The sequence below is a fragment of the Alexandromys fortis genome, unplaced genomic scaffold, assembly GCF_014885135.2.
Source record: "Alexandromys fortis isolate MF-2015 unplaced genomic scaffold, M_Fortis_MF-2015_v1.1 scaffold_72, whole genome shotgun sequence".
NCBI classification, from domain to species: domain Eukaryota; kingdom Metazoa; phylum Chordata; class Mammalia; order Rodentia; family Cricetidae; genus Alexandromys; species Alexandromys fortis.
The window spans coordinates 1,667,371-1,693,416 of NW_026067969.1; the positions used below are offsets into that span (position 1 = coordinate 1,667,371).

Sequence of the window (26,046 nt, forward strand, 5' to 3'; positions counted from 1 at the left end):
TCAGGGCCAGTAACTCCCTCAACACTTAGCTGGACATACATTGGAAAACCACTGAGCCATCCCGGGGTCACTGTCAGGTCACTGATGGATGTATATACCCTGGGATATCCTTCTTATTACTCCTGCCTCGAGTCAAAACTGAGCAAAGTTCCTGATCCTCAGATCAGATGACCCCAGACTAAGGCCTCCCCAGTCTCCTGTCCTCTTCCTACCATCTAGCCCCAGAGATCCCACACTGCCTCTTATACCTTCTGTGCACACGCAGGTGTAGGTGTTGGGCCCATCCAGACACTTGGCACCATTCTTGCAAGGTGTGCTGGCACACTCATCCACATCATACTGGCACAAGTGCCCGCTGAAGCCTGTGGTCAGGGAAGAGGAGATGGTTACATCTGACCATATCTTAGCTCCTTGGTTGCTACCCACAAACCTTAGCGTTAGCTGAATGCCTGCCTACATGGGCTCCCCAGAGGGTGCTTTGGCTCTAGGTACAGATGACCTGAAGGCTTCTACCTGCCTTTTGTATCCTGCCCCTTACACCCTGCCCCTCTGATCAGAGGTCCCTGTTCAGCACGGCTCGGTGGCTGCCTCCCTGGCCCAACAGAGGGTCCTTTTCCCCCCAAACCGCCTCTGGTTGCTATGGTTACAGTTGCGCTAGGCTGTGAATGGGGCTCCCCTGGCTCAACCATGTCTAGGATGGCTGATTTACATCTCAGAAGGCCCAAGGCCTTGTCCAGTCCTGGGGTAGGCAAGACACCCTCCATCTCAGTTCCTCCAAGTCCTTCCCATCCCTATTAGGTTAGATCCCCCATGCTATGGCCTTACTCCCCATGACCGTCAAGAAGCGGAGATGGGGAGAGCCAGGCAGGTGGGCCCTCCTATCTCAGAGGCACTGCGGTTCATCATCCTTCCCTCCTTCAGTAAAGCTTTTCAGGTGCCAGGCTCCCTACATCTCAGCATGGGCTCAATTGCCTACTGCCTTCACCTTTGAGGAAGACCTGAAAACATCCTGGTCAACTCACAAGGCAAAGTCCTCCCTCAAAGTGGTCTGGGAGGAGATCAAGAGGACGCAGGTCCTGTGGTAAGCAGGTGGCCTCACCTTTGGGGCACTGACACAGGAACTCGTTGATCTTGTCCATGCAGTGGCCATTGTGCAGGCAGGGGCTGCTGGCACACTCGTCCGTGTTGATCTCACAGTACACACCCTCATAACCTGTGGACGGGAGAAGGTGACACTGAGGATGGCTTCAGTAGGCCCTACTAGAGCCCTCCGCCAACTGAAGATATGAGACAGAAGTGACCCTCCCTCATACAGTCCTAGTATGCCAGCCCACTGGGGTTCGGGTCTGTATTTGCTCTGCTTTGTCCTGTTCACCTAGCCTCAGTTCCCCATGTGCTGCCCGCCAACCCTGACAGAAGTCTTACTCGAAGCTATCCAGCCCTGACTCAGTCTCCGGCTCCCTGCTCTTGGCAGCCCCCAGGGCGGGAGGCAGCAGAAACATACCTGGCATACATATACACTGGAACTCCCCAATCTGGTCCAGGCAGGTGGCATCATTCTGACACGGGTTAGAGATGCACTCATTGACATCGATCTCACAGCGGGGCCCCGTGTAGCCCTGTAGACACTGGCACTCAAAGGAACCCAGAGTGTTGATGCACTTGCCCGCATGCTCACAGGGGTTGGCACCTGGTGGGGGAGGCACAGATGAAGGTTGATCCGGCTTTCCGGCCTCCAGATCATCTTCAATGCCCCAGCCCACGTCATCAAACTGGTGGATCTCCAGGACAGGTCACCTGCACCTACCCAGAGCACATTCATCCACGTCCTGGCTGCAGGCTGGCCCCGTGTACCCGGAGGGGCAAGTGCAGATGGCCTTGCCATTGACAGGGTTGGTGTCACAGTTGGATCCCTCGTTGCAGGGGTTGCTGATGCATGCATCATTGAGGTGGCACAGCAGACCTAGACAGAGCAGCCGTGATGAGTGCTCATTGCTTTTCCCTACTGACTAGCTGTTGCAGCTGGCTCATCCTCACCCAACACACTGAAATGAATCTCTGTGACTCATTCAAGCAACCCATAATATCCCATAATGCTTGGATCACTGAAAGTATCTTGTCACGGTCCACCTGGTCATGAGAGCCACAGCTTTATCTGCTTTTTTTGTTTTGTTTTGTCTTGTCTTTTGGTTGGTTGTGCTTTTCTGAGACAGGGTCTCTCGTATTCCAGGATGGACTCAAGTTTGTTATATAGCTAAAGAAGACCTTGAACTTCCGATCCACTGTTTCCTGAGTGTTAGACAGATAGGCATATGCCACCACCACCCACACAGCTGAAGTGGCACTGAGAGTTGAATCCAGGGCCTTGTGCATGCCAGGCAAGCACTCTACCAGCTGAGCCACGTGCCCAGCCCTGTAGCTATGTCGGAGTGAAGCTGGTCCCTGCCACCTCATTCGCAGTGCCCCAGGTGTGTGCAGCCAAGGTTGACAAGCCAACCAAGCTTGCCTTCTCCTCGGAGACTCCACGCTCACTCACCCGTGCGCCCATGTGGACACTCGCAATAGAAGGAGGCCACGCGGTCGTGGCAGGTGGCACCCTGGAAACAGGCAGCACTGGCACAGTCATCGATGTTCTCGCTGCAGTCTTCCCCGGTCCAGCCATTGACACACACGCAGTTGTAGCCGCCGTGTGTATTGTGGCAGGTTCCACCATTCTGGCAGGCATTGGGCATCAGCTGACACTCATCCACATCCTCTGTGCAGTACTGACCTGGGAGGACCACAGGACCATCAGCCTCAGGGGATGCTACGTGCTGAGCATCCTCTGTGCAGACTGACCTGGGAGGACAACAGGACCATCAGCCTCAGGGGATGCTACGTGCTGAGCATCCTCAGTGCAGACTGACCTGGGAGGACCACAGGACCATCAACCTCATTAGATGCTACGTGTTGAGCTCCCTGCCCTAGGCTGTGGGACTGTAAGCCACTCTCTCCAGGAAGTCTTCCTAGCTGACTTATGCAGCCAGTATGCACCCCATTCTCCAGCCCAAAGGACCATCAGTCCTAGTTTATCATTAATTTATTCCTGAGGACAGCTTTGTGTTCATCCTTGGGTAGCTTGCCCAGAATGCTAGACCTCTGTCTGGCTCAGTGCTGGGGACCTGATTTTGGATGTGTGCTAACAGCCCACAAGAACCAGCTGATGCTGAGCTGTGCTGACTCTAAGTGGAGGTCCAGGAGCTGTCATCCTGGGTCTCTCAGCCTGGGCTTCCCGAGCATGGAACAGAGCTCAGACCTCCCTACCACTCCACTGTGTGCAGTTAGATGAGTAGAAGGCTGTCCCACAGACGTCCCACGTACACACCTGTCCACTCCGGTGGGCAGCGGCAATTATAGGTATTCACGCCATCCACGCATGCACCCCCATTCTTGCAGTTGTTTCCCGGACAGTCATCCACGTTTTCTTCACAGTTCTGGCCTGCAAAGCCTGTGGGACAGAGGCCAGCAGGTCAACCTGACCTTAGGGGTCGGGTGAGAAGCCACGCTGGGCTCCAGTGTCTTCAGTTTCTAGCTGGGCCCAGTGTACTGCTCAGGGCAAGACATCTATCTATCCCTTCATGGCCTCCCTGCTCCCATGTCCAGGTGACAGGTGACAGCTCCCTTCTAGACAGTCACTGTGTAAAGAGCTGGCTAAACAGACAGGGATGCAGAAACATAGTGTTCCAGAGGGTTCTGCTATAAAACTACTAACAGTGTTTCTGGAAACTGCACATTGGGGTTCTCTATCAGTGGGGTAGGCACGAATACTTAAAACTGCTGGAGTTGACACTAGGGCCTGGGCATGGAACCCAGGCAGGCCTGCCGAATCAGGACCTGTGAGCTATTTTCCCTAGAGCACAGCGAGGGCACCTGTCTCTCCTCTACAGGCTACAGCAGCTCATCTAGCCTGGGGCTGGGCCCCAAGGTGTGGCCTGCAGCGTGGCCTTCATGAGGGCCTCCTGAGCAGCCAGTTAGCTATTAATCTCCTCAACTCCCGCCGGTTCAATGATCAACCCAGAAAGGCGAGTCTGGCAACAGCCAAACCTGCAGCCGGTTACTAATTAACACCCTCTCCGAGGATGCCTTTGAACCCCTCTTGCCCTTGGAGAACCCACCTGTTTGGCTCCTCCTCAAAGATTCCCCCTCCACCCCACCACCTTGCACCACAGCAAAAAGCTGGAGACTGGGAAAAGCCAAAGTGAAGAACAAATGCTTGTCTGGGAGGGGGAAGAGCCAACCGGGAGTCTAGCGCCCACCTAGGGGGTCAGCGAGACCAAACACCCTGACTCCCTGCCTGTGCAGGGCTTTATTGTAAGGCAAGCCACGTTTCCAGGCTAGAACTGAGCCTGGAGGCGCCCTGAGCAGTGCAGAATGATCTCACTGGGGGAAGAGGACAAGAGAGCTTAAGTCCAACATGCAGCCTAGCTGGAGCCTCCTCTATACAGCATCCTCTAGGGAAACAGGGCCTATAAGAGCACAAGGGAGCCTGGTGGGACCCAGCAAGGTACACAGGAGCCAGAGTCACTTTAATCCCTAGTCAGAGCTCCCAGGGCTGAGTTCAGTCTGGACCTTAGTGCCCTAGATCTCCTTAGGTCATGTGCCCCTCAGGGGACCTGGTACAAGGCTACTTGAGAGCCCAAAGGGTGGGTATAACTAAGCCCTGACTGAGTTCCTTTAGCAATTTGGGCAAACAATTCTCACCTCTTCTTACTCAGAAAGTCTCCACGCTTTTCAGGGTGTCCTGCTTTTAGGGGTGACCCAGCCACTAACACATCAACCTCTAAGACCCACCAGTCAGGGTAAGGAGACCCCACCCAGCCCTTCCTTCCCTCCTGCCCACCTCCCAACACCCTGAGTTGACCCACCCCACCCTGCTTAAGGTGGATCAGTGCCAGCGCCACGCACAAACTCCTTGGATAAAGTCGTTTTCTTCCAGCCCCCATGACAGACCTGGCCTCTCAACACTGTTCTAACACCTGAGGTCTGATGTGGCCACCAAGGAGGATCTGAACCCAGAGCTCTGCGGCCTACTGAGCATGAAGATTCTGTCCCAGCCCTCCAGAAAGCCTAGCTGGCCACAGAATGTGTAGGCAGCTGTCTGTTACCTCCAAGCTTGCCCAACGACTTTCAGGAAATGCACAAGCCAGAGTCTGCACGCAGACTCTTGAGGCTGGCTCTGCAAGCTCGGAGCAGAAGGGAACTTCCCTTTTTCAGGGGGTAGCGTGGCCCCAGGGTTGCAAAGGGGGTGGGGTGGCCTGAGGTTACCTCCAGCAACCAAACCTATTCCTATTTCCTGAGCCCAATCTCAACCTCCTGGTATGAGAGGAGGTCTCAAACCTTTGAGTTACCATCTTTAGCAGAAAGGCCCCACCCCTGCAGAAACAACAGGCCCAGAGGGACGAACATTGCCGAGGAAGTAATGAGCAATTCTCCGCCCCTCAGGTCCTCAAGGCCCTACTAACCAACTTCCATCCCCTGAGACAGGGGAAACCCCAGGGACTGCCCATGACAGGTTGATCCTCCGACATACAGATTCACACGCAGATGCCCGGCAGCTCACGAGCTGGCTTTACAGGCAGGTTGGCCCCAGCCCTAAGAGGCTCAGGGTATAGACAAGGTGCTAGGCAGCTAGAATCAGGGGAGTTCCAGGATGAAGGAAATACCAGGGGAAGGCACCCTTAGCAGAAAGAAGGCTTGGGGCTCACGCACCCAGCTGATGGATCTCAGCAGATGGCCCAGATGGAAATGGACTGATGGGGCCTGAAGTGTGTAGTGCCATTGAGAGTGCCACCTGGCTTTGATACCTCTATCTTAACATGCTCTTACACTACACCTGAGGCTTCCTTCACGGGCACCTGATCCCGAGAACCATGCCCTGGTCGCCAGGCTCTCTGTGGCCGGCCTTCTCTAAACTTCCTCTGTGCTCTCCCCCACAAAAGGTATGATCCCTTTTCTGTACCCCTCTGGCTTGACAGCAGAAGACGCCTGGGTGTGGACATCAAGGCTAGAGGCCAGTATATCGGGATGGGACCTACCTGGCAGGCAGGCACACTCGTGGGTGGTGTCTCCTGTAGGGCGGCAGGTGCCCCCATTCTGGCAGGGTGAGGGGCTGCAGGGCACGTAGGGCAGTTCACAGTGGGGACCCGTATGGGTGGCACGGCAGGCACAGCGGTAGGAGCCGAACTCATTGTGGCAGGTGCCTCCGTGGCGACACAGCCCGGGGTTCTGGCTGCACTCGTTAACATCTTGCCTGCAGGTGGGGCCATGGAAGCCAGGAGGGCAGCCACAGATGTATGAAGACTCAAAGGGTAGGCACTGGCCACCATTGGCACAAGGGTTGGAGGCACACGGGTCGGCTTGCTGACATGACTTTCCTAAAGCGGGGAAGCAAGAGGGTCAGCTGTAGCCAGGGCCTCCCTTATGATTCCACGGCAAATTTGGACATCATGGAGGCGCCAACTAGGGTTGTTTCTTAGTACCTGATGCAAAATGTAGACATCTTTCTATACACAGAGGCTTGGGGATTACAAGAGACCAAGTGACCACCCAAGGACAGAGACAGGAGTAGGAATGGGTAGCCCCTAATTTGTACTAGCTGTCTCCTGGACCCCACATATCTAGCCAATGGCAGCTGAAAGCATCCCAGCATGGAGAGGGTGAGACAGCGCTGCATGAGGACTCCCCCTCTGCTCACAGAAACAGAGGGTTTGGGGCTCTGGCGGCCAAATATCAGATAGTTAGGGGCTGGAAAGGACCAGAGTTCCTGAGGAGCCCCAAGAGTTTTCAGGATAGTAGATCCCTGCTTATCTCGGAGAAAGTTTGGCATACTAGATTATCTCAAGTCAATATATATAGTAGGGTAGCCTGGGCTACTCTAAGGGTCCCAGCCATGAGGTTCACAGCCTTCTCATAACCCTTACCTGACCATCCTGGGGGGCAGCGGCACTTGTATTCTGTGAGAGTGAGCAGGTCACAGGTGCCCCCATTGCGGCAGGGGTTGGCTAGGCAGGCATTGTCCAGAGGAGTCAGGCAGAGGGGCCCAGAGAAACCCAGGGGACAGCTGCAGGCATAATCCACAGTGCCACCATGGTCCACAACATGGCATGTCCCGGCATTCTTGCAGGGTGTGCTCAGGCACGGATTGGGGTCCTGGCATCGTTGGCCCACAAAGGCCCCGCTGCAGCTGTTGACAGACACACAGGGCAGTTAGCACCCCTGCCTTCTTTTCTGTTGGCCACAGCTCTTCTCACCCTGGGTAGCAGGTGCAACTGGAATCAGGCCCTAGAAGCGAGGAGCAGTAGCTGCTCAGTGGGCAGAGGTTTCCGAGGTGATGAAACCTCTGGAGCACACACCAGTACCTCGGAGGCACTCACTTTAAAGTGGCTACTTTCACATAGTCATTGAACTTAACCTCAATAAAAAGAAATAATAGCAACTGTTAATTGGGGCCAGGCTGGAGAGACAAGACCATCTTGAATTTCAAACCAGTCAGATTTCAAACCCATGGGTCTCTACTTGTAAGTATAGAGTTGAGCCATGGAGAAGGGGCCCCTGCAGGCCCAGTAGAGCCCCTGGGGGTGGGGGTGGGGGCACTCCGTGAAACTCTCATTTGGGAGGCTGATCTGCTTTTTCTCTCCCAGCTTCTGTCATGAATATGCATCATCTGGGTAATAAAAGAGTTCACGGTTCCTTAGACTTTCAAACATCAATAGCACAGTAAACGCGGGAAGCGGAGCAGACTGGAGAGTGTATGTGCTTTCTTCCTATTCAGTTCCTGCCCCATAGCCAGGGGGGCTATGCCAGGATGCAGGCTAGTGCCCACTCTCTACAGCTCAGCTCCCAGACACAGGTTCCTCATAGCATACCCCTGGCAGCAATGACACTCCCTCAGGGGGACAAATTAAATTTCCAGACACAAGTTCTCTGTGCCACGCATCCAGCAGCAGCAGCAACACCACCACCAGTCTCTGAGGACACAATGCAGCGAAGGATAGCTCTCCTCAGCACTTTGGTAGGCTGAGAGCCTGCCCCATCTCCGTACAAGTGGGGGCTTCCTGTCTTCATGCCTAGACTCACTGGTTCCCTGAAGGGACAAGCTCAAGGTCCACCACCGCCCCAGCCACAGGAGCCTCCTTAGCCACCTGCCTGCCTTGCTCCCAGAGCCTGGGCCATAAATTCCCCGACCCCACTCCTGCCCCGCCTTCAGGTCCCACACTCCCAGAGAAGGCTCTGGGAGCAGCCAGGCCAAGCTCTTCCCAGAGGTAAAGGCTGTGAGGCAGAACGTGCTGGCTGACAAAGCAGCCCCAAGGCAGGGTCACAGCCAGGTTCTGGGTGGACACAGCCCCTGCCAACAGGCACCCTGCTTTCCAGAGGTTGCCCACCGGCATAGAGACTGCCCCTTGATCCCCAAGCACCCAAAGCTGAGGCCGTAACCTGCCCCAATCCCCACTTCCAGTGCCAGCCTGTTAATCTCCACTTGCTTCTGAACGGCTATTTATAACCAAACCTCTGTGTGAGAGTTGGCCCCAGGAGAGACCTTCCCACTAAGAGCTGCTGGAGGCAGCGTGGGGCCTGGGGTCAGGTATCTCCACAGAATACTGGGAGGCATCTGTCTGCTCTGAAGCCTTTCATCTGTGTCCATGGCTTGGGTAAGGAGGACACAAAATGGCCACTCCGGCGACCATCTGTTGCCAGAAGCCAAAAGTCTCAAACCAACTGGCTTAAAGAAAACAAATCACCCTCCTCCCCCGGGGAGTTAACTCAAGCCTTTGCAAGAGTTCCCGCACAAATTGGGAAGTGTGTGTTTGGTGTAAGTGTTGGGGGGGGCATCTGGCTCCTCCTGCATGGGGTAGCCCTGGAGGGTACCTCCCACCAGTGTGCCCAGCCGCTGAGATCCACACCTGCTTCTCTGCGGCACCTAGTCTCTGACAGAAGCACACTTGGGGAGGAAAGGAGGCAGGCATTGCCTTGGCTACTCATGGATCCAGTTACCAGTCAGCTGGAGAGGCCCCTGGGAGCCTGGGATCTGCAGGATGAGGCTGGCCCCTAGAAGCAGCCCTCCTCTCTGGATCAATGCCCCTTTGTCGGGCAGAGTTGGCCTCAGCCCACTTGGAGAAAAGGTTTTTTTCTTTCCCATCCACTGGTGAAGCTGAGGGGGAGGGGGTGTTGAGGGACAGAGGGAGCTTCATCTTCAAAGCCATGGAGCTGCCGTCCACCCATCCCTGCAGACTAGGGAAGAGGGGGGAGCTCTTGGCCAGTGAGACCAAGGCTTCAAGAGGCGGGAAGATTTCCCTGGGTGAGAAAATGGGGTAAGCCCAATGCCATTCTGGGTCTACAGCCCTTAAGCAACCCCGGTTAGGTTTCTTAAGGTAAAGACACTGAACGTAGCCAAAGGCTCCAGACCTGCTCACACCCCTCTTCCCCCGCCCCCAGCCATGGGCTGTATTCCCTATAGCACCCTGAAAAGGAACCACCATGGCAGGACTGGGGGAAACCCGCCTAAACGGGATGTACACTTGTCAGCACGGCGGGTTCTGCTGGACCAGCAAGGGGGAAAATATGGCCAATAAATCAGGCGCCGGCAGCATGGACAAAGGGCAGCAGGGAGCAGGTGCGTCTGTGGAGGGGACAGCTGCTCCTGCTGGGCGCGGCCAGATGCCAACCCCAGCGGGTGGGGCAGGAGCTGGGAAGTTGGTAGCCAGGGAAGCTCCTCCGTGGGGGAATGCGATGGCTGAGAAGGCCCATTGTCCACCCGATAAGCCACCCTGGGCTTGGGGACACCAAAGTGCAGGCATGTTGCCTGGCTGGGCCTACCAGGGTGAGGCCACCATCCACCACCAACATACTACAGCTGGAAGACCAGCAAGTACCTGGATGGGACTGTCCCTCAGATGCCTGGCACCAGATGGCAGGGTCTAGCTCAGGGTCAGCTGGGGAAGGAAAGGGGACAGGCCAAAGGCACGTCTCCTCTGTCTGTGCCCTTCCTGTCTCACTCTCTACCACCTAGTCACATTCTCTCCTCACAGCACCCAGATGCCCCTGAGATGGTAAAAGGGGCCTTGCAGCCATGGCCATAGCTGGGTTGCAGCCAGGCCACAGTCCCCAGCATCACTGGCCATTTGGTCCTCAGCGCTGACAGGAGGATGTGAGCAACAAAGAGGCACCTGAGCCCTGCATGGGAGGCTGTACCCGACAGTGGCCTCACTCACTGGGGAGTCCCTAGCACCAGACCAGAGCCTCCCTGAGTGACCCAGGATGTCCCCTCTGCTTCCCCAGAGTCACCTCCTATCCATGTAGCAGAAGGACCCTCCCAGGACTGAAAGGTAGGACTTCCTCAGGGCAGGAGCCTGATCTGTCAGCAAGAGAAGAGCTGCCTGTGCTCTGCAATGCTTTGGCACGCAAGGCTCCCCGCAGCGGGAACCTGGCCACAGCAGGTGCACCCTCTCCTTACTTCCTTCTTGAGGTCTCCTCAGGGCACCTACTTCTCCACCTCACCTCTTCTAGGCAGCACACTCCAAGGCCTGAGGTGTGACCTGTGCCACCGCGGCTGGCTGCAGGTGAGTGGCAGGCAGGCTGGGGCCCAGGAAGGGGGCGGGCTTCCGCAGATGCAGAGGAGTACAAGTGGCCCCTGTGCCTGTCATCCCCCCAACTGCTGCCTGCAGCTTTGTTGGCGGCTTCAGTATTTCCACTGCGCTGCCTCCCACCTCCCTGGCCGCGCTGCTGCTCCATAGAAATGCGACTCCCCAAAGCATCCGGAGGCAGATGTTGCTGTGGCCTCTCACCCGGGACTAATTCTAAATTGTGCTGTTTTCCTTTCCAAACTACGCGGCCATCTGCCGCCCCCAGGGGACAGATGAAGGCTCCTCCACCCCAAAATGAGGAGGGGGCAGAGGGACTGTGGTAGGAGTTTCTTAGCTCTTGCTCTTGATGGGTTTATGGTCAAGCAGGCTGGGGAAAGAAGTAGAGGATCTATTAGAGCTCAGATGGCTGAGTGGGGGTCTCAATGCTGGGGGCCCCTTCACGGGCTTCCAAGAACCTAGCGGCCAGAGAAACCTTTGGGTGAGAGAAAGCACTTCCAGTAGGGGGTGGGGCTTGTGGGACCCTTCCAGCTCTGCTTTATCTGCTACACTGAAGTGTAGCCTCAGTTTCACAGAAGAGCTCTGTGTGTGTGCGTGGGTGTGGGTGTAGGCGTGGGGCAGGGTGGTTGTTGAAGGTGGACCCTTGCAGCAGGCACCAGCAGACCCAAGATGCTGAGGGACTCTCGGGCTGGTTGGATTCACAAAGGTGCAGTCCTGTCCCTTGGGGGGGGGGTACATTTCATTGTCCAAGTAAGCATACCCATCTGAGGACTGGAAGGCACCATAGGTCCCTATCTGAGCACCAAGATCCTTGCTTACTCTTCTCTGAGGCCAGGAGCCTGCAGGGAGGCATCTGAAGCCCTGAGCCCAGAACGTACACCTCCCCAACCAGAGGGTGGCCTCCCCACCCAGTGAATTACTGCATACCTTGGTTGCTCACACCACTGAGAGTGTCTGGCACCGGGTGGTAGTGGTGGAGGGAGCCCCTGTCTTCACTTTAGTCTTTTTTGCCTGTGTCTAGAGCTACCCAAATATAGCCGAGACCCTTGTTCTGCAAGCACCTCAACAAGTGGTGGCCATGCTCTTGTACCTCAGGGAGGGTTCCGTGTAGAAATGTAGATCCCTCCCCGAGCCTGACTTTGGTCTGTTCAGCTGAAACACAGTGAGGATGGCTGCCTGCCTGCTGACCTTCCCACAGTGGGTCCAAATCAGGACCACCTCTTACTCAAACAGCCCACCCTGTAGGGTTTTCATAGGGTCAACAATCCCAGCCCCATGCTTGGCAAAGGCTTCTGGGAGCAGGAGAGAGGTTCTGGGACCTCAGCTCTTCCCTAAGCACAGGCCAATCCAAGTCCCCCCAAATCCCAGTGCCTTGCAGAAGGCTGAGCAGTGGCTCAGTGACCTGCTGACTCTCGGGTACTCTCCCTTGTCCAAAAGACAGGAGACCCCTACAAACCACAGCCCTATCCCTTCGCTTCCCCAAAACCCTCAGTGCAAAGAACACACAAGACTCCAGCTTCCTACCAAACCTGCCTGAATCCAAACACTTATCTGAAAATCATTTAGAACACAAGGGTGGGAACAGCCCCCTTCAACCTCACGGTCTCTTGCCTTCATACCCACAACCAAGTTTCCTCCACCACCCTGGCTGGATGAGGTGCACAAGCATGTGGGCACCCACGTAGCCCAGGGTACTGATAGCCTTGCCCCTAATGGGAGCAGCAACACTGCTACTTATAGCCCGCACCTGTGGCCGCACCTGTCCTGGCAAGGGTGGCAGGCGGGAATAACTGAACTGTGGTCTCCTCCCTGGCCCCGAGGCCCTGTCACCCACTGGTGGCCAGAGCAGCAGAAAGGTGAGAGAACAGTAAGGGCCTTGGGTAGGTGGACTCTACTGCCCCAAACATCAGCTATTGCCCAAGCTGCCTGGACAGAAGGGGAAAGTGGTTCAGGGCTGGGGCAGGTGTGGCGTGTCTGCAGGTGGCTACAGGTGCCAGCCAGGACTGAGGCCAGGACCCAGGCTTTCCAGCTCAGAGAGCCACTCCCAGCATGCTCAGCGCTTTTGTCTTCAAATCTTTCCCCCCAGTTGCATCCTTGGGTGGTTTAAAATATGCTGGAAAAGGAAGCTCAGGAAAAGCACTCGCTTCCTGGCCTGGCGCAGGGAAGCCCTTTGTGTGGGAGACAGTTGAGGTTGGAACCTGCCCTCCAGGGAAGCCACCTTTCCCACTATAGGGAAAACAATGCCCCTGGCTGCTGCCTGTGAAGGCCCCTTTGAGGGGACCAAAAGCCTCCTGGGGGAGGGGCAATCAAATAATTTCCTGGAGTTGATCTGTGGGAAGTGGAGACCCATGGGAGCAAGGGTGGGAGACTCCACCCAACCTGCCCCTTCTACCATTGGTGAAAGCATCACCCGGCAAACTGGGGTTACCAGGAAGCAGAGGTCACTGCTAGGGTGTGAAAAACACCTGCTTAAGCTCCTGCTTCCACTGAGGACAGTTTCCTGCTTCATCTTCCCAAAACACAGAGAGCCTCAAGTTTCAGGCAAAGGCCAGGAATCTGTCTTCCTTTGGCACTCCACAATGCCTGCCACCCATTCTGAGTGGTCCTGGGGACTCACAGGGACAAGTACTGTGTGTGCAGCAGTATCAAGAAAGGCCAGGGAGAGCCGCAGGCAACAACTACAGGCCTCTCTGGTCTGTACAGGATGGAGCTCAACCCTGTACCTGCTCAGGTTAAGCAAAGAGAGAAGAGCTTCGTCCAGAGTAAGGCAAAGCCAGATACCCCACACTGAACTCTATGCCCCTGCCCATCTCTGCTTCCCTAAGTTAATATAAAGATGGTGAAGGGGGCTGCTCAGTGGCTACCCTGTTTTCCTCCCCAGGTCCAAAAGAGAGGACATACTCCCTCTTGGCTAAACTGGTCCTTGGAACGTAGAAGCTTCACCTCACTAGACCCTTACTCCAATCCTAGAGGTAGCTAGGTCCATTTTACAGATGGGAAGACAAAGGCCCAGCAGGCTCTGCACACACATGCACAGTTCTATAGTGCTTAATTCCTGTCACCCATGGCAGACCAGCCTTGGCTCAGAGAAAAGTCACAGGCAGAGCAGAGTAGCAGAGGCTTCTAGGGAAAGAGGCAGAGGTGCCCCATGCCCCAAGCTGCCTCATCCCTCAGTCTAGATTGTGGCTTGATCACCTGATCTCCCAGAAAGAAAGGAGGTGGAGTCTGGCTGCAACAAAACTGGTAGGAAGGGGGCAGGGCTCTTAGGGAGACACCCAGGAACTGAGAGGTACTTGCCACTGCAAGGGAAACCTCAAAACTCTTAGCTTCCCCAAACCCCTCAAGACCCTCCCTGTAGAAGGGTCGTCTCATGCCATCCCCGTGGCCATCCTTCCCAACCGTGGGCACTAAAGACATGGCAGTGAAACCCATGTCCAGCTACCCACTGGGGCAGAGCCACTGGCTGCTGGGCAGACAAAGAGAGACAGGCCTCGGCTGCATTCTTCCCGGAGCTCCCAGGAAACCTGCTTGAGTGAACCCTTCCGATGACTGGCTGAAGTGCAGACTGCAGCTTTGGTGGGGTCCCCAGAGGTCACCCCCACCCTTCAAAACGCAGCAGCTCCCACCCCAGCCAAAAGTTTTCCAACAAGAAAGAGCTCCCCTCCCAGGGAGGTCCCCACGCCCCAGCGGACGGCTAGGCCTAATACCAATCCTGATCACAGAAAGTCTCACAGTGTACCCGCCCTCCATGAGAAACTCTCATTCCGCCTCAGGACACAGTAAACTCTAGAAGACAGAGAGAGCCACTTGCGTGTACTCTGCTCTAGAAGGGGTCCAGGGAAGAGCGGACGCTCTGGGAGGACTCTGTATGGGATCTAAGGTATCCCAGTTCAGCTGGGCTAGGGCAAGCTTTGGGCCTGCAGGTTCTGGACCCTCAATTCCTGTGGACACTGATACCCCATGCCCGGTCTTTTCTCTTATATATTGGTTGTGAGCCTAGCCTTTAATGGCTGAGCCATCACACCAGCCTGCCTGGCCTATTCTCAAACATCAGTTTACTGACATCCTGTGCACCCTCAAAGCCTTAGTCGGGGTTGAACAAAACAAAAAGAACATGCTCCATTAAGTCAGAGCAGTCCAAGGTCAACCTGGCACTTTCTGTAGCCTCATGACAACACACGGGGATCTCAAAGTGAGACCCCAGAGACTGCAAAGACAACAACGTCCAATACACAGCAGCAAGGCCAGCCAGCACCTTTAGCATCAGAAGCCCCATGGGATCTTCCACTCACCCCAAGGAGATGGTCCTGTCTGATGAAAAGGAAGTGTGAGAATGTAGCTGCAGGACCCACTGTGAAGGAAACATCCTCATTCTGAGCTTTGACCAGACACATACTAACGGAACAGGATGCTAGAAGGGTACACACTGGCTTAGAGGCCAAGTCCAGAGTATGTGGGCGCGGGGCGGGGGGGTCTCCAGCCTGAACCGTGGTTTCTGAAAACTGTGAGCCAGGTCTTAGCAACCTAGGGCTACCCACCTGGCCCAGGCCTGCCCCAGTCCATCTGACTAGACCGCCTAGCTTAACTCAGTTGCCAACACCACAGACTGGGCCAGTCTCTGGACCATGAAGACAGAATACAGCCACGGCCTGACCTGTCATATCATAGTCCCTGCTGACAGCCCCACCTGGTCTAGACTGTCAGGCTCTGAGACAGAGTTGAAGTCATCCTCATCTGACCCTGAGAAGAGGAAGGAAGGGAGGAAAGCCCCACATCACGGGACCCCTAGAAGTCATGTTCCACCAGACCCAGAAAAGAAACAGAGGTCCATGGCGCAGCAGCGGGTCAGGCACACAGGCAGCGCCTACCCCTACCCCAGCCACCTCAGGGCAAAGCACAAACCCTGGAAGCCCCGCTTTCACTCAAACCTCTCATTTCCAGTAACTGTGCTGTTTCCGCTCACTAAGAACCAAAACTGAGAGGAAATGGTAGGAGGCAGATCCCCAAGCCCGAGGCCCAAGCTGCTGCTGTTCAGGCCTGGGTGATCTTTCCAGAGTCTACCACCCACATTTCTCCTTAAGCAGAGCAACGGCCCTGGGAGCCCTGAGTGTGAGCTGCTTCCCCTGGGGTCTCTCTGGGATCTGGCCTATGGATACACGGTCTACAATAAGGGGACACTGCACACCAAGAGCTCTACCTGAGAGACACTGGGGCACTGGCTCCGTCCAGAAAGTGTTTGCTGAGCAAGCATGACAACTTAAGGTCAATTCTCAGCACCCGTATCAGCCAAGAATGGTGGTGCACCAGCACTGGGGAGGAGGAGGCAGGAGGAGCCTTGGGACTTGTCAGCTAGCCAGTCTAGCTGAATCAGTGAGCTCAAAAATAAGATGGGGTGCAATAGAAGACACACAGTGTTGACCTCTGACCCTCACACACATGCCAAACACACACACAATACATATATGAACACATACACAAACACACAAAACATTGAATCGGTAGGCAAAGCACCTGCTGTGCAAGCACAAGGACCTAAGTTCAAATCCCCAGAACCCAGGTATAAATGTGGGTGTGATGGCATGTTCCTGTAGTGTCGCCCCAGCCTTCCAAGGAGAGGAGATAGGAGAAGGACCCCTGCAGATGAGTGACGGTCTGGCTGGCTGAACTGATGAGCTGCAGATTCAGTGAGAGACCCTCCACAAAAAATGGAGGTGGAGCACGGTGAAGGAAAGAAAGCCGCTGTCAACTCTGTCTCCTCCCATCCCCACGTACCCTCCTGCACATGAGCGCGCACACACAAACACGCGCGCACAAACAAACACACACACACACACACACACACAGGGTCACACACGCGTGATTCTGGGCCGTGGGAAAACCTGCTCCAGGGAGCGGGCTGCCGCCCAGCTTTCTTCCTGAACTTGATTAAACACAGATGTTTCTCTAGGAAAGCCAGTGGCCTCCATGCTGCCTGCGGCTCCCTGGCCTCCCTGTGGCTGGGCTGTGATTCATACAGGGTGACCCACATGTGGTGTTAAGGCAGGAGGCCCAGAGCCAAACTACGGCCTCGGTGCCTGGGTATCATCTTGGGAAGACAGCTCTTTGTCCCCCTGCTCAGGCCTAAGGACTCTTGGTGGTAGATGTGGCCACCTCTCAAGTCCTCGGCTAGTTGCACGGGGCAGGGCTGCTCGCACAAGATTGACAGCGCTTGGGGGGGGGGCTCTGCCTCCTCAGGCCTGTGCTAGGGCTTGGGGGCAGACTGGCCTCTGGCATTACCTGTGGTAGAATTTGTTCAGCAAATTAGCAGTGTCGACAGATGACAAGGGGCTCATTTACTTAGCTCAGAAGGACAAGCACTTTAAGCACTTCAGTCGCACCAGGGACACCCAGCCAGGTGGTAGGATAAGCCAACACAAGTCCAATGACAACCCTTCTTATCTGCCTGCTAGGGCAAGGCTGCAACCAGCATTTGGCCTCGTTCCACAATGGGTGACAGTCATTCCCTACCTGTGCCTCAGGAGTGGATGAAACTCACCTGGTGGGTACCAAATAAAGAAACTGCTTTAAAAAGGGGGGGGGGGCAGGAAGAAAAGAATTAGTCTAGCTAATTAACTCTAGAGTGTACATTACAGGAGGGCCACCTATCCAGAGCACTTCTGCCCCAGGAGCTGCTGGAGGGAAGAGATGTAACAGAAAGGCGCGGTCCGGATGTGAGGTCCTGGGGGAAGAGGCTTCTACTTCTAGAATCCTGTAGGTCTCAGGGACACTGAGAAAGCAGCCCTCAAATTCCAAGTCCATTCAATCACTCCTCTCCCCTGCACTGGCGACACTTAGAGGTCTGGATGGCCAAACCCCCACCTGTGCTTGCTAGGGAGACAGTCCTGCAGGAGATATTACACCTCTCTGAGCTGCAGGGGCAACTGAGGGGTAGTCTCTACGTCTAAGGTAAGCACCGAGCTCTTTCCTCTTACAGAGCTTGGTTCCCCTCCTAGGGAACAGAAAGTGCTTGTGAGTGACTGGCAGGTCCTCTCAAAGGTCCCAGTCCATGGAGGGGAAACCACAGCATAGGCCAACGGGAGGCAGGGCCAGAGCTTCCCTCCCTGCAGTCCCCAACACACTGCACACTGCCCCCGCTGGCTAAGGCTACCATAGATGCCACCCTGCAGTGGGCCTCACCCAAAGCTAGGGAAGGCCTAGCACACTCAGACAAGGTATTCTCCAAGCTTTACCCTTTGAAGACAAAGTTTGACCCCAGCAGCCCACCTACCCTGGTTTCCCATTTCCTCATAGCTGGGTGTCTAAGTAGGGTGCCTTGCCTGCCCTAAATCCTAGGGTCCAGCGCATACTAAGCGCTCAGCAAAAATCCACTGCCTTGATTGGCCTACACTGGGCACACTGACCTCACCAGGTCTCCCTTCAGGTTGTAAGAGGCCAAGCGGCTAGATGGCCGTGGGAAAGCAAGATGAGGTGGCTGAGAGTCTGCCATGCACACTGGGAAATGTGGGGCCTTGGGTACTGTAGGCCATTATCAGACTCACATGTGAGCATGCTAGGCCCCACTCCCCTACAGCCCCAGGTGGCAACACAGGCCCAGAGACGTACATTCTGGTCCCTGCAGGACTCGTCAGGACTCAGAACAGGGCTCATCCTGACGGTACTAGAAGCTGAATCTATCATAAGAGGAGGGCAGAGCTGGCACCCACAGTGGCACAGAGAGACCCTGACATCTTCCATGTTCAGAAAGCAGCACTCAGTGGTCACAGACAGGGTAACTTCATTCACAGGAAATGGACCAGCAAAGGCTCAGGGTCAGAGGGCAGCTCAGTGGATGCCAGGGAGGAGAGGGGAGCTGGCAAGCGGCTGCCTCTGGGTGATTACAAGCCTGGAACTGGATAGGTGTGCCAGTTGTGCAACCCACGCCTCTACTAAGCATGCTGTTCTGTGTACTTTCCATGGCTCAAATGGAGTATTTTACAAAGCGTGTAAATCTGCCACCCCAAAGCCCCATCTCCCAAATCGGTCCTCAGAACCCCGGGCTCCGGGTCAGCAAGAGAGGGCAGGGTGAGGCCACAAGAAAGACATCCCCTGCCCTCCCACCCTGACAATCGCTCTCTTCTCCAGTAGGGGTGTCCCCAGCCCGAGGCCAAAATACGCCCCAGCTTGCAGAACTGGCCCTGCCACACGGCTACTTTTCAGTCCTAGGTAATGCTACCTGCAACAGCCATTCTTACACCTGTAGGTTATCCCTGAGCCCAGCCTAGATACAGCAGAAAAGAGGTTATGGGGCCCTCCCATGCACGGGGGGTAAACTGAGACTTGAATACAGTTTACCACAGCCAGCTGGTCTGTGTCTTCCAGTAGGCAGGTGCCAGGGTGTGCCCTGCCTGGGAAACAAGGGGGATCAGACACGTCCTGACGTAGTCACAATGATGCCCTGAAGCCAGCCGCTCATTAAAGCTGGTGATGATTCCCCTCGGCCTCTGGGAAAGGCCTGGAAAGTTCTGGATAAGCCTGCACATGAAGGTGAAAGCTGATGCAAGCTGGCCTTGGGTCCTCCACCCCCCACCATCTTCACCCTTAGCTTCAGTTTTTCCCACCTATAAACTAGAGATGAAACACACAGGGTGGGCCAGGCCTTCAAGGAAAACCCGGCTCACTGCCACCAAGTTTCCGGGGCTGATCACAGCAGCCCCAGCTTTGCAAGGGCTGCTACCTTCACGTTTTTCAGGAAAGCAGCGTGGACTCCACTCGCCTGCGAAGCCACATCCTCTCACTATTTATAGCTGAGACATAAGCATGTCCCTCCGCACACGATAGGGGCCAACCCCTCAGCCCAGGCTGCCACTGCCATCTGGGTCTTCTGAACGCCAGTGCACTACCCCACCACAGGGGGCAGGGATGAGGACCAGAGCCATCTTCTTCCCCTGTGAAGTTTCCATCTTTGACACTGGCCATGAAACCCTGCGGAAACCCCTCTACCACCCAGTTTCTGGGGACTGCAGCTGCCGGCCCTGCCTATCTGCACCAGGCTCAGCTCCTTGAAAGAGGACTCTCCTGTCTGCCCTACCCCACCCTCTTCCTGCTGAGGTCACAGCTTGCTCTCGGTCTCTCTCCTTTTTAGCATTATTATTATTCCTTCAGTGGAAAAACTGTTGGCTGCTGGCCAGAGGCAGGGCTGCCCACAGAGACACTTTCCTTCACGGAACACCCCGCCTCTACTCAGGTGGTACCTGGACGGCTCCCCACAGGTTCCATGACAAGTGAGGCTGGGAGGCTGTTTTTCTAACCTCCTGTCCTTGAAGGCCAAACAAGACACCGCACAGACAGGCAGGCCTGAGACAGCCTCGGCTCTCCTCCTGGGGAGGATGGGACCAAACAGAGATGGCAAGTGACTCAATGGAACCCTAGCAAGGCCAGATGACGGAAGACACATGACATTATGCTGGGTCCCTCCTCAGCCCACCAATCACTTCCTGCCTCACCCGTTTCCTTGCCAAACAGGCGGGAAGTGATGGGCCGGGGATGTGACCATAACACGGCATCAGCTGAGACACTCAGGGTCAAGCATGGCTGGTCTGACCGACCCACTGAGAGTCCTGGCAGGCCACGATGGGGCAGGCCCACCTACTATATGTCACACCCATGCTGGATGACTCTCTTAATCACAAGTGGTCCCGGTCAGTTCTGGGCTATACCTGAAGTAGAGCTCAGAAAACAGGAGTTGCTTTAAGGTGTCTGAAGGACCAGCAAGATGGCGCAGAGGGAAAAGACAGTTACTATACAAGCCTGACTGCCTGAGTTCGATCCCCAGACCTCACGCTGACTCGTAAAAGTTGTCCTCTGACCTCGATACATATGCCTGCTGTGATAGCACAGACAGAGAAAGTCCAAAAAAAGGGAACCAAAGGAGCTGACAACTGTAGCTACGTCCCAGGTTAGAATCCTCAGAACCAAATAGAAACAGGCCCACCAAACAGTACTTTGGGATGGCGAATTCATTCATTAACCGACTTACTATAGAAGAACGAGGCCCTTGAAAGCAGCCCCATGAGCTCACCAGGACAGCATGTGAAGGACCTCGACATTCTACAGTGTCCACCACTCACAGCTCCTACTCAGTCCTGAGGTACCACAGATGCATCAACCCGGCATCTGCCCCGATTTAAAGATGGTGTGGCTGAAGTCATTTCTCAACTGTAGGGCACCCCAAGATTATCATCCATCAGCTCAAGCTTCTCTGGCTAGTTCATCAGGTTTCTAAATGCATTTAGAAGATGCCCTCATCACACTGGACTTTGCCCCCAGTGACGGGGGGGGGTCTCTTAGTCTCCCTAACACTATTCTTGCGCTCCCTCAGCTCAGAGTCTACACCCCCTTTTTGATCAGTGAATTCATGTTTACCCAAGTATATAGGTACCTCCTCCTCACCCCGCTTCAAATGATAGCTCTTGTTCAGCCTTCCTCCTCAGCATACATTGGATCTACAAGGAAGCCACAGTGAGTCCCAAACTTCCCCAAAGGGTCTCTGATACCCCACAGCACACAGCAGCTACCCAGACTGTGCTCAGTCTACAGGATGTAACCCCAGGCCTTTCCCATATGATCACTGGCTAGCTAGACCTCAGGGGTACTGGACCTTTCCAGAAGGCCCTTGGTACCAAAAGGATTCACTTTCCAGACCTAAGTCCTGAAACTCCCTGTCCAGAAGTTTCTGGGGAAATTTCTCTGTTGGGTAGAAGAAGTAATTTACAAGGTACTAATTCACCATCCTACGGTTCCATTATCAGGCCTTCCTTGGAGTAGGCAGCACCAGATGTCAAAAACCACTCGAGGTCATGACTAGGTGTGACAGAGGCCTACAGGCTCCAAGTTTGCCCTTGAGGAAAAGAGGAGGCTTCCTTTCCTCAGCCAGGAGAGGTGGACCCTCTGTGAGTGCTGTGGTCAACTCTTGAGTAGGCCTCCTGAGGCCATCTGAAGAAGTGGACAGGAGTGGGAAGGTAAAAGCCACCAAGGAATAGGGGAGGGGAGGTGTCCTCAAGCACCCAAGCCCAGACCGTGAGCTGGGCCCCTCCGTGGATTGACTGCAAAGTCCCCTAAACCACACAGTGTGTCCAGACCTGTGCATCACAAGCCGGGCCTAGCTGTAGCCTTGGCCTCCCGCTCTGTTGCCCAGAAGTGAGCAAGTACATCTATCTCATCTCATTGGACTTACAAAGTGAGTACAATGGGGCCTCTGTGGACAGAACTCCGTGGAACTCTGAGCCAAACTGAGGCCAGTTTTCCGCCAAGGAGGAAGGACCTTAAGATCCAGCGCAAGACAGAAGGCCTGGCACTAATGATCCTTTCGGTGGCCTGGCTTGTACTACAAGGGACTTGCAAGCAGCTTCCCCACGTTTGGGAGGTGGGAGAGAAAGCACAGCTCCCGTTTGCCTTCAGCTTGAAAAGTCTTCACACAGATAACAAGATACAAGCTATTGGGATTGCAGCAAGCAGACGGGACCCCACGCACAACTCCACCAGATAGCGCGGCACAAATGACTGGCATGTAGCAGGCCAGGCTGTGCCCATGAAACTACCCCCACTTTCCTCTGTCTGAAGTAAGAAGTAAGCATAAGAAGCCTTTCAGCCCTGCCCTGCCAGTGAGGCAGGCAGGCAGGCAGAGCAAGGAGCATGGTGGCAGGGAAGGGGGTTGTGCATTCTGGGAAGCCACGCATAATTAATCACACAGCATTAATCGCCTCCCAACAATAGCCGCTGCCCTTCTACTGAATCCCAGCTGTCGGCCTCTGAATGGAAGGAAATAAGATTTAGGGCATCAAGCGTCCGTGAGGCTTCTGCAGGGGGAGAAAGGGCCCCCCCCCAAAAAGCAAAAAAAAAAAGTAGTGTGCATTCATTAGTGTCGGACAGAGGCACAATCGGCTTTGTCCAATAAACTGCGCACAGACCTGCTTAATTGGCTTCAGTACAGGGCGGGCCGGCCAGGGAGGTGGGGCTGCAGCCCACAGGCTGGGTACTGTAGGCAGAAGCACCCGTTGTCAAGGGGATGGGCCCTTCAGCAGATGGAATGAGGGCGCGCCACGCAGGCTGGAGCCGTTTCTGTCTGCAGCCTCCAGGGGAGGCCTGGGCCTCCAGCACCTCGCTGGTCTCATCAGGGAGAAGCTCAAGTTGAAGGGCACTGGCCCTAGCCCCAGTGGAGACTTACCCTGGCTGGCTGGTCCAGAAGATTTCCCGGCTGGGAACAAACCTTCCCACCCCACCCCCAGTCACGCCCATTTCACAGCTGAGGACCTGAGGCTGCGGAGCTCTGGCATAGAGTGGGGAGGTAGGGCTGCAGCTGCCAGGACAGAAACCAGACTCCAGCACTTACCCACACCCACCACCCAGGCAGCAGTGCCAACAAGGACCATTCCAGCTTCTCCCAACCTCACCTTGAACCCAAGAAGCAAGGAGGGGTGGGTGAGTCTTGTCTTAAAATAGGCATTTTCCACTGGCTCGTGGTGGCCCGCACTTGGGAGGAAGAGGCAGGCAGATCTCTGAATTAAAGGTCTCTACATTATGAGTTCCAGGACAGCCAGAGCTACTTAGTGAGACCCTGTCTCAAGAAAGCAAAAACTAGAAAAAAAAAAAAGGGTAATTTCCTACCTAGTGTTCTCCTGCCTAGAAGAGGGCTCCCAGGTGACAGGGGGCGGGGGCTCAGCCTCAGTAAGTGATCCAGACTGCCCATCAAAAATAACTGTTTCTCAAGCATTTTAAATAAAAATTAGGGTACCATAGATTCCCAGGAGCCTGAGGGGGCCCATGAAGGAGTGTGCCAACCTCCAGGGGCCAGAGTAGCTCCACACGCGGCATAATTGCTGGTGATTAAGTAATTGCCAGACTTTGTCCAATAAAAGTCAGCACGTGACTGCACTCAGCCTCTGGGCTGTCTTCCGAAGACAATGGCCCAGTGTTCCGTCCCCAGAAGGAAGGGGCTCTGCTCTGACAAAAGCAACAGGTCCCCTCAGGGGCGGTACTCACACACAGGCTTCGGTGCCGTTGGCCACTTCGCACCTCCCTCCATTCAGGCAGGTCCCACTTGGCTGGGAGCATCTCAAGCCTGGGGAAGGGTCAGAAGAGAGAGGTCAGTCTGGGATTTGGGCAGCCGACTCCTCGTGGTCCTGATAGTGGAAGGAGACTACTGCCATGGAGCTGTGCGCTAGAGTTATTGGAAGTCGGGAGGTGGGGGTGGGGACTTGGGGCAACCCTTCGGGATCCGGGTTCGGCTCACAGGGTCTTAGTCAGAAATAAATGGAAAAAGGATAAGCTGGCTAGGTGGCAGGTGTACAGCCCCAGTCACAGTGGGTCGAAGTGGAAAGCAATAGAAAGAACTGAGTGACTTGGGACATTCTCCCAAACTTCTTACACACCCAGCCAAAAGTGGGTGTGGATTAAAAAGTCCTGCAAAGCCCCCGACCAGCCTCCATCCTTGCCTCGGTTCAAACACAAAATACAAGGGGGCAGTAGGAGGGAGGGGGCGGCCACACTCAGCTCCCCCGACCGTGGGAAAAAGCGACAGCTGCGGAGCCCGCCACCCCGCCCTCCAACAAAGCGCCGGCCCGGGAATCAGAGCGGCCCATTGTCGCGCCAGGGCCGCCTCCTGGGGCAGCGGGGCCGCACCCGGAGACCTGCCCCGCCTCCTTCGACACCCAATACCTGTTCGCAGGCATCTCCAGGGGCAGCCCCCACCGCATCCAAGGAGGGGGTCTTAGAGCCCGCACTTGGAAGGAATTCCACCCTATTCTCGGGAAGGGGGGAATCTCAATCAAGTCTCTCCCACCATAATCTTAAGAAGCGCCAGAAATTAAGCCCCGATGTGGGGGCCGAGCTGAAGTGATACATAAAACCCCACTTTTAAGAAAAGGGCAGGTAGTTTTCCCCTCCAATTACTGGGAGACGGATGTAGTTGGTCACTACAAGACTCCTCAGAAGTCCCCGTTCGGTGATGCCAGCAGGCAAATAAGCGCCCCCGCCCCCGGTTCCAGTCTTTGCCCGCGCAGGGGTCCCAAATTTCCAAAGTGAGTCTGTCCCACTCCCCACCCTAGGCAGCAAGCCGCCAGTACATTGCCTCTCTTCGAAAGTTTGAGTCCCGCTAGGGGACAGCGGTCCCAAAACCCGGGACTGGGAATCCAGGGCACAACTCCCCCACCCAGCGCTAAGCAAGGCGAGCACAGAGCCCCAACATCCGCCCCAGCACGGGCCAGAGGCGAAGAAACAAGAAAATAATGGTCCCAAGAAGCAACAGGAAACCAAAACCGATTCGATTCAAATCGAAAAGTAGCAGGCGCAGGCAGCCTGTCCGCCCCCGCGGCGAGCCCCAGGCGCGGCTGCCCAAGAGCGAGCCAGGGTTGAGTCTCCCGGGCCCCGGCCCCGAAGCCCCAGAGCCCCACACTGAGCTTCCAACGACTTAGGGAGCTCTGGGTAAAGCGAGTCCACCCGGAAGGGGGGCTGAAGAGAAGGACCCCCCCCACATGCGAGGACGCCAGGTCCCCATGTCCATCCGCCAGCTCCGGCTACCAACTCTGGCAGCTGGTGCTCTCACTCCAGTCCACCCACGGCGCGCGCACAGCGCAGCCGAAGTTTCCGAAGGGTGCGCAAAGTTGCGGGCTCGCAGGCGCCTACCTCTTGCGGCGAGCGCGGGCAGCAGTGTTAGGCAGAGCAAGGGCGCCAGAAGCCGCGGCATGCCTGCTCGCCGGCTGCCCGCTGCCAAAGCGGCGGCCTCTTGCGGTGGCCGGCGGGGATCGGACGTACACGCGCACCACCAGAGGTCCCGCGGGCGTCCACCCACTGATGCCCTCTCTTTCCTGGAGGGTGGGCGGCGCTGGGTTCTCAGGGTCTCCCCAGCCCTACTAGGCACCCCGGCTCGTTCCTTCACAGCGCTCGCACCCGCGCTCAGCGCCCGCGCCCTGCGCCCCACGCCCCTGCGCTCCCTCCCGCGGCCGAGGCACTAGTGAGGTTCAGGACTGGCGTGCGCTCCGCCCCCGAGGGGACCCGCCCCTGCCCCGCCCCATCCCACCGCGCTCCGCCCCCGGTTCCTGAGCACTCCGAAACCCTTCGTTGGCCCTGTCCCTCCCTGCGCCCTGGTGGGCTCAGCGCCTTCTAGGGCGAGGGAGAACGTCCCGGTCTAGGACCCTATGGTCTGCAAGACAAGGAAGCGTGGAGGGGTGCAGGGAACCGGCGGTTAGGGACTACTTCTTGTTCGAAAGTTTACAAAGACCAAAAGTTTGAGCTGGGCTGCGGAAGGATCAGGCTTCGTGTGTCGCCTCCCTCGGGGGACATTTGGCCAGGATTTGCATTTCAATAGCCGAGAAGATTCTGGCCGAGTAGGAAAAGGCGAAACTGCCCCGGGAACCAGGTCTGTCCCAGAGCTAGGTCTGGGGCCGTGGGCAGGAGC

General features: G+C 55.8%; 1 protein-coding gene across 1 annotated transcript in view; it reads right to left on the reverse strand.

Annotated features, from left to right (window-relative positions):
• The window catches only part of Notch1 (notch receptor 1), a 46,186-nt gene extending 20,603 nt beyond the window's left edge, over positions 1-25,583 (reverse strand). The window contains exons 1-10 of the mRNA XM_050155069.1: positions 25,275-25,583; positions 23,634-23,712; positions 6,960-7,222; positions 6,075-6,413; positions 3,365-3,487; positions 2,537-2,770; positions 1,808-1,963; positions 1,505-1,690; positions 1,100-1,213; positions 249-362 (exon numbers count right to left, since the gene is read on the reverse strand). Coding sequence (XP_050011026.1) covers positions 249-362; positions 1,100-1,213; positions 1,505-1,690; positions 1,808-1,963; positions 2,537-2,770; positions 3,365-3,487; positions 6,075-6,413; positions 6,960-7,222; positions 23,634-23,712; positions 25,275-25,335 — 1,669 coding nt within the window. The 5' untranslated portion in view covers positions 25,336-25,583. The remainder of the gene's footprint in view (positions 1-248; positions 363-1,099; positions 1,214-1,504; positions 1,691-1,807; positions 1,964-2,536; positions 2,771-3,364; positions 3,488-6,074; positions 6,414-6,959; positions 7,223-23,633; positions 23,713-25,274) is intronic.
• Between the last annotated feature and the right edge of the window lie 463 nt (positions 25,584-26,046).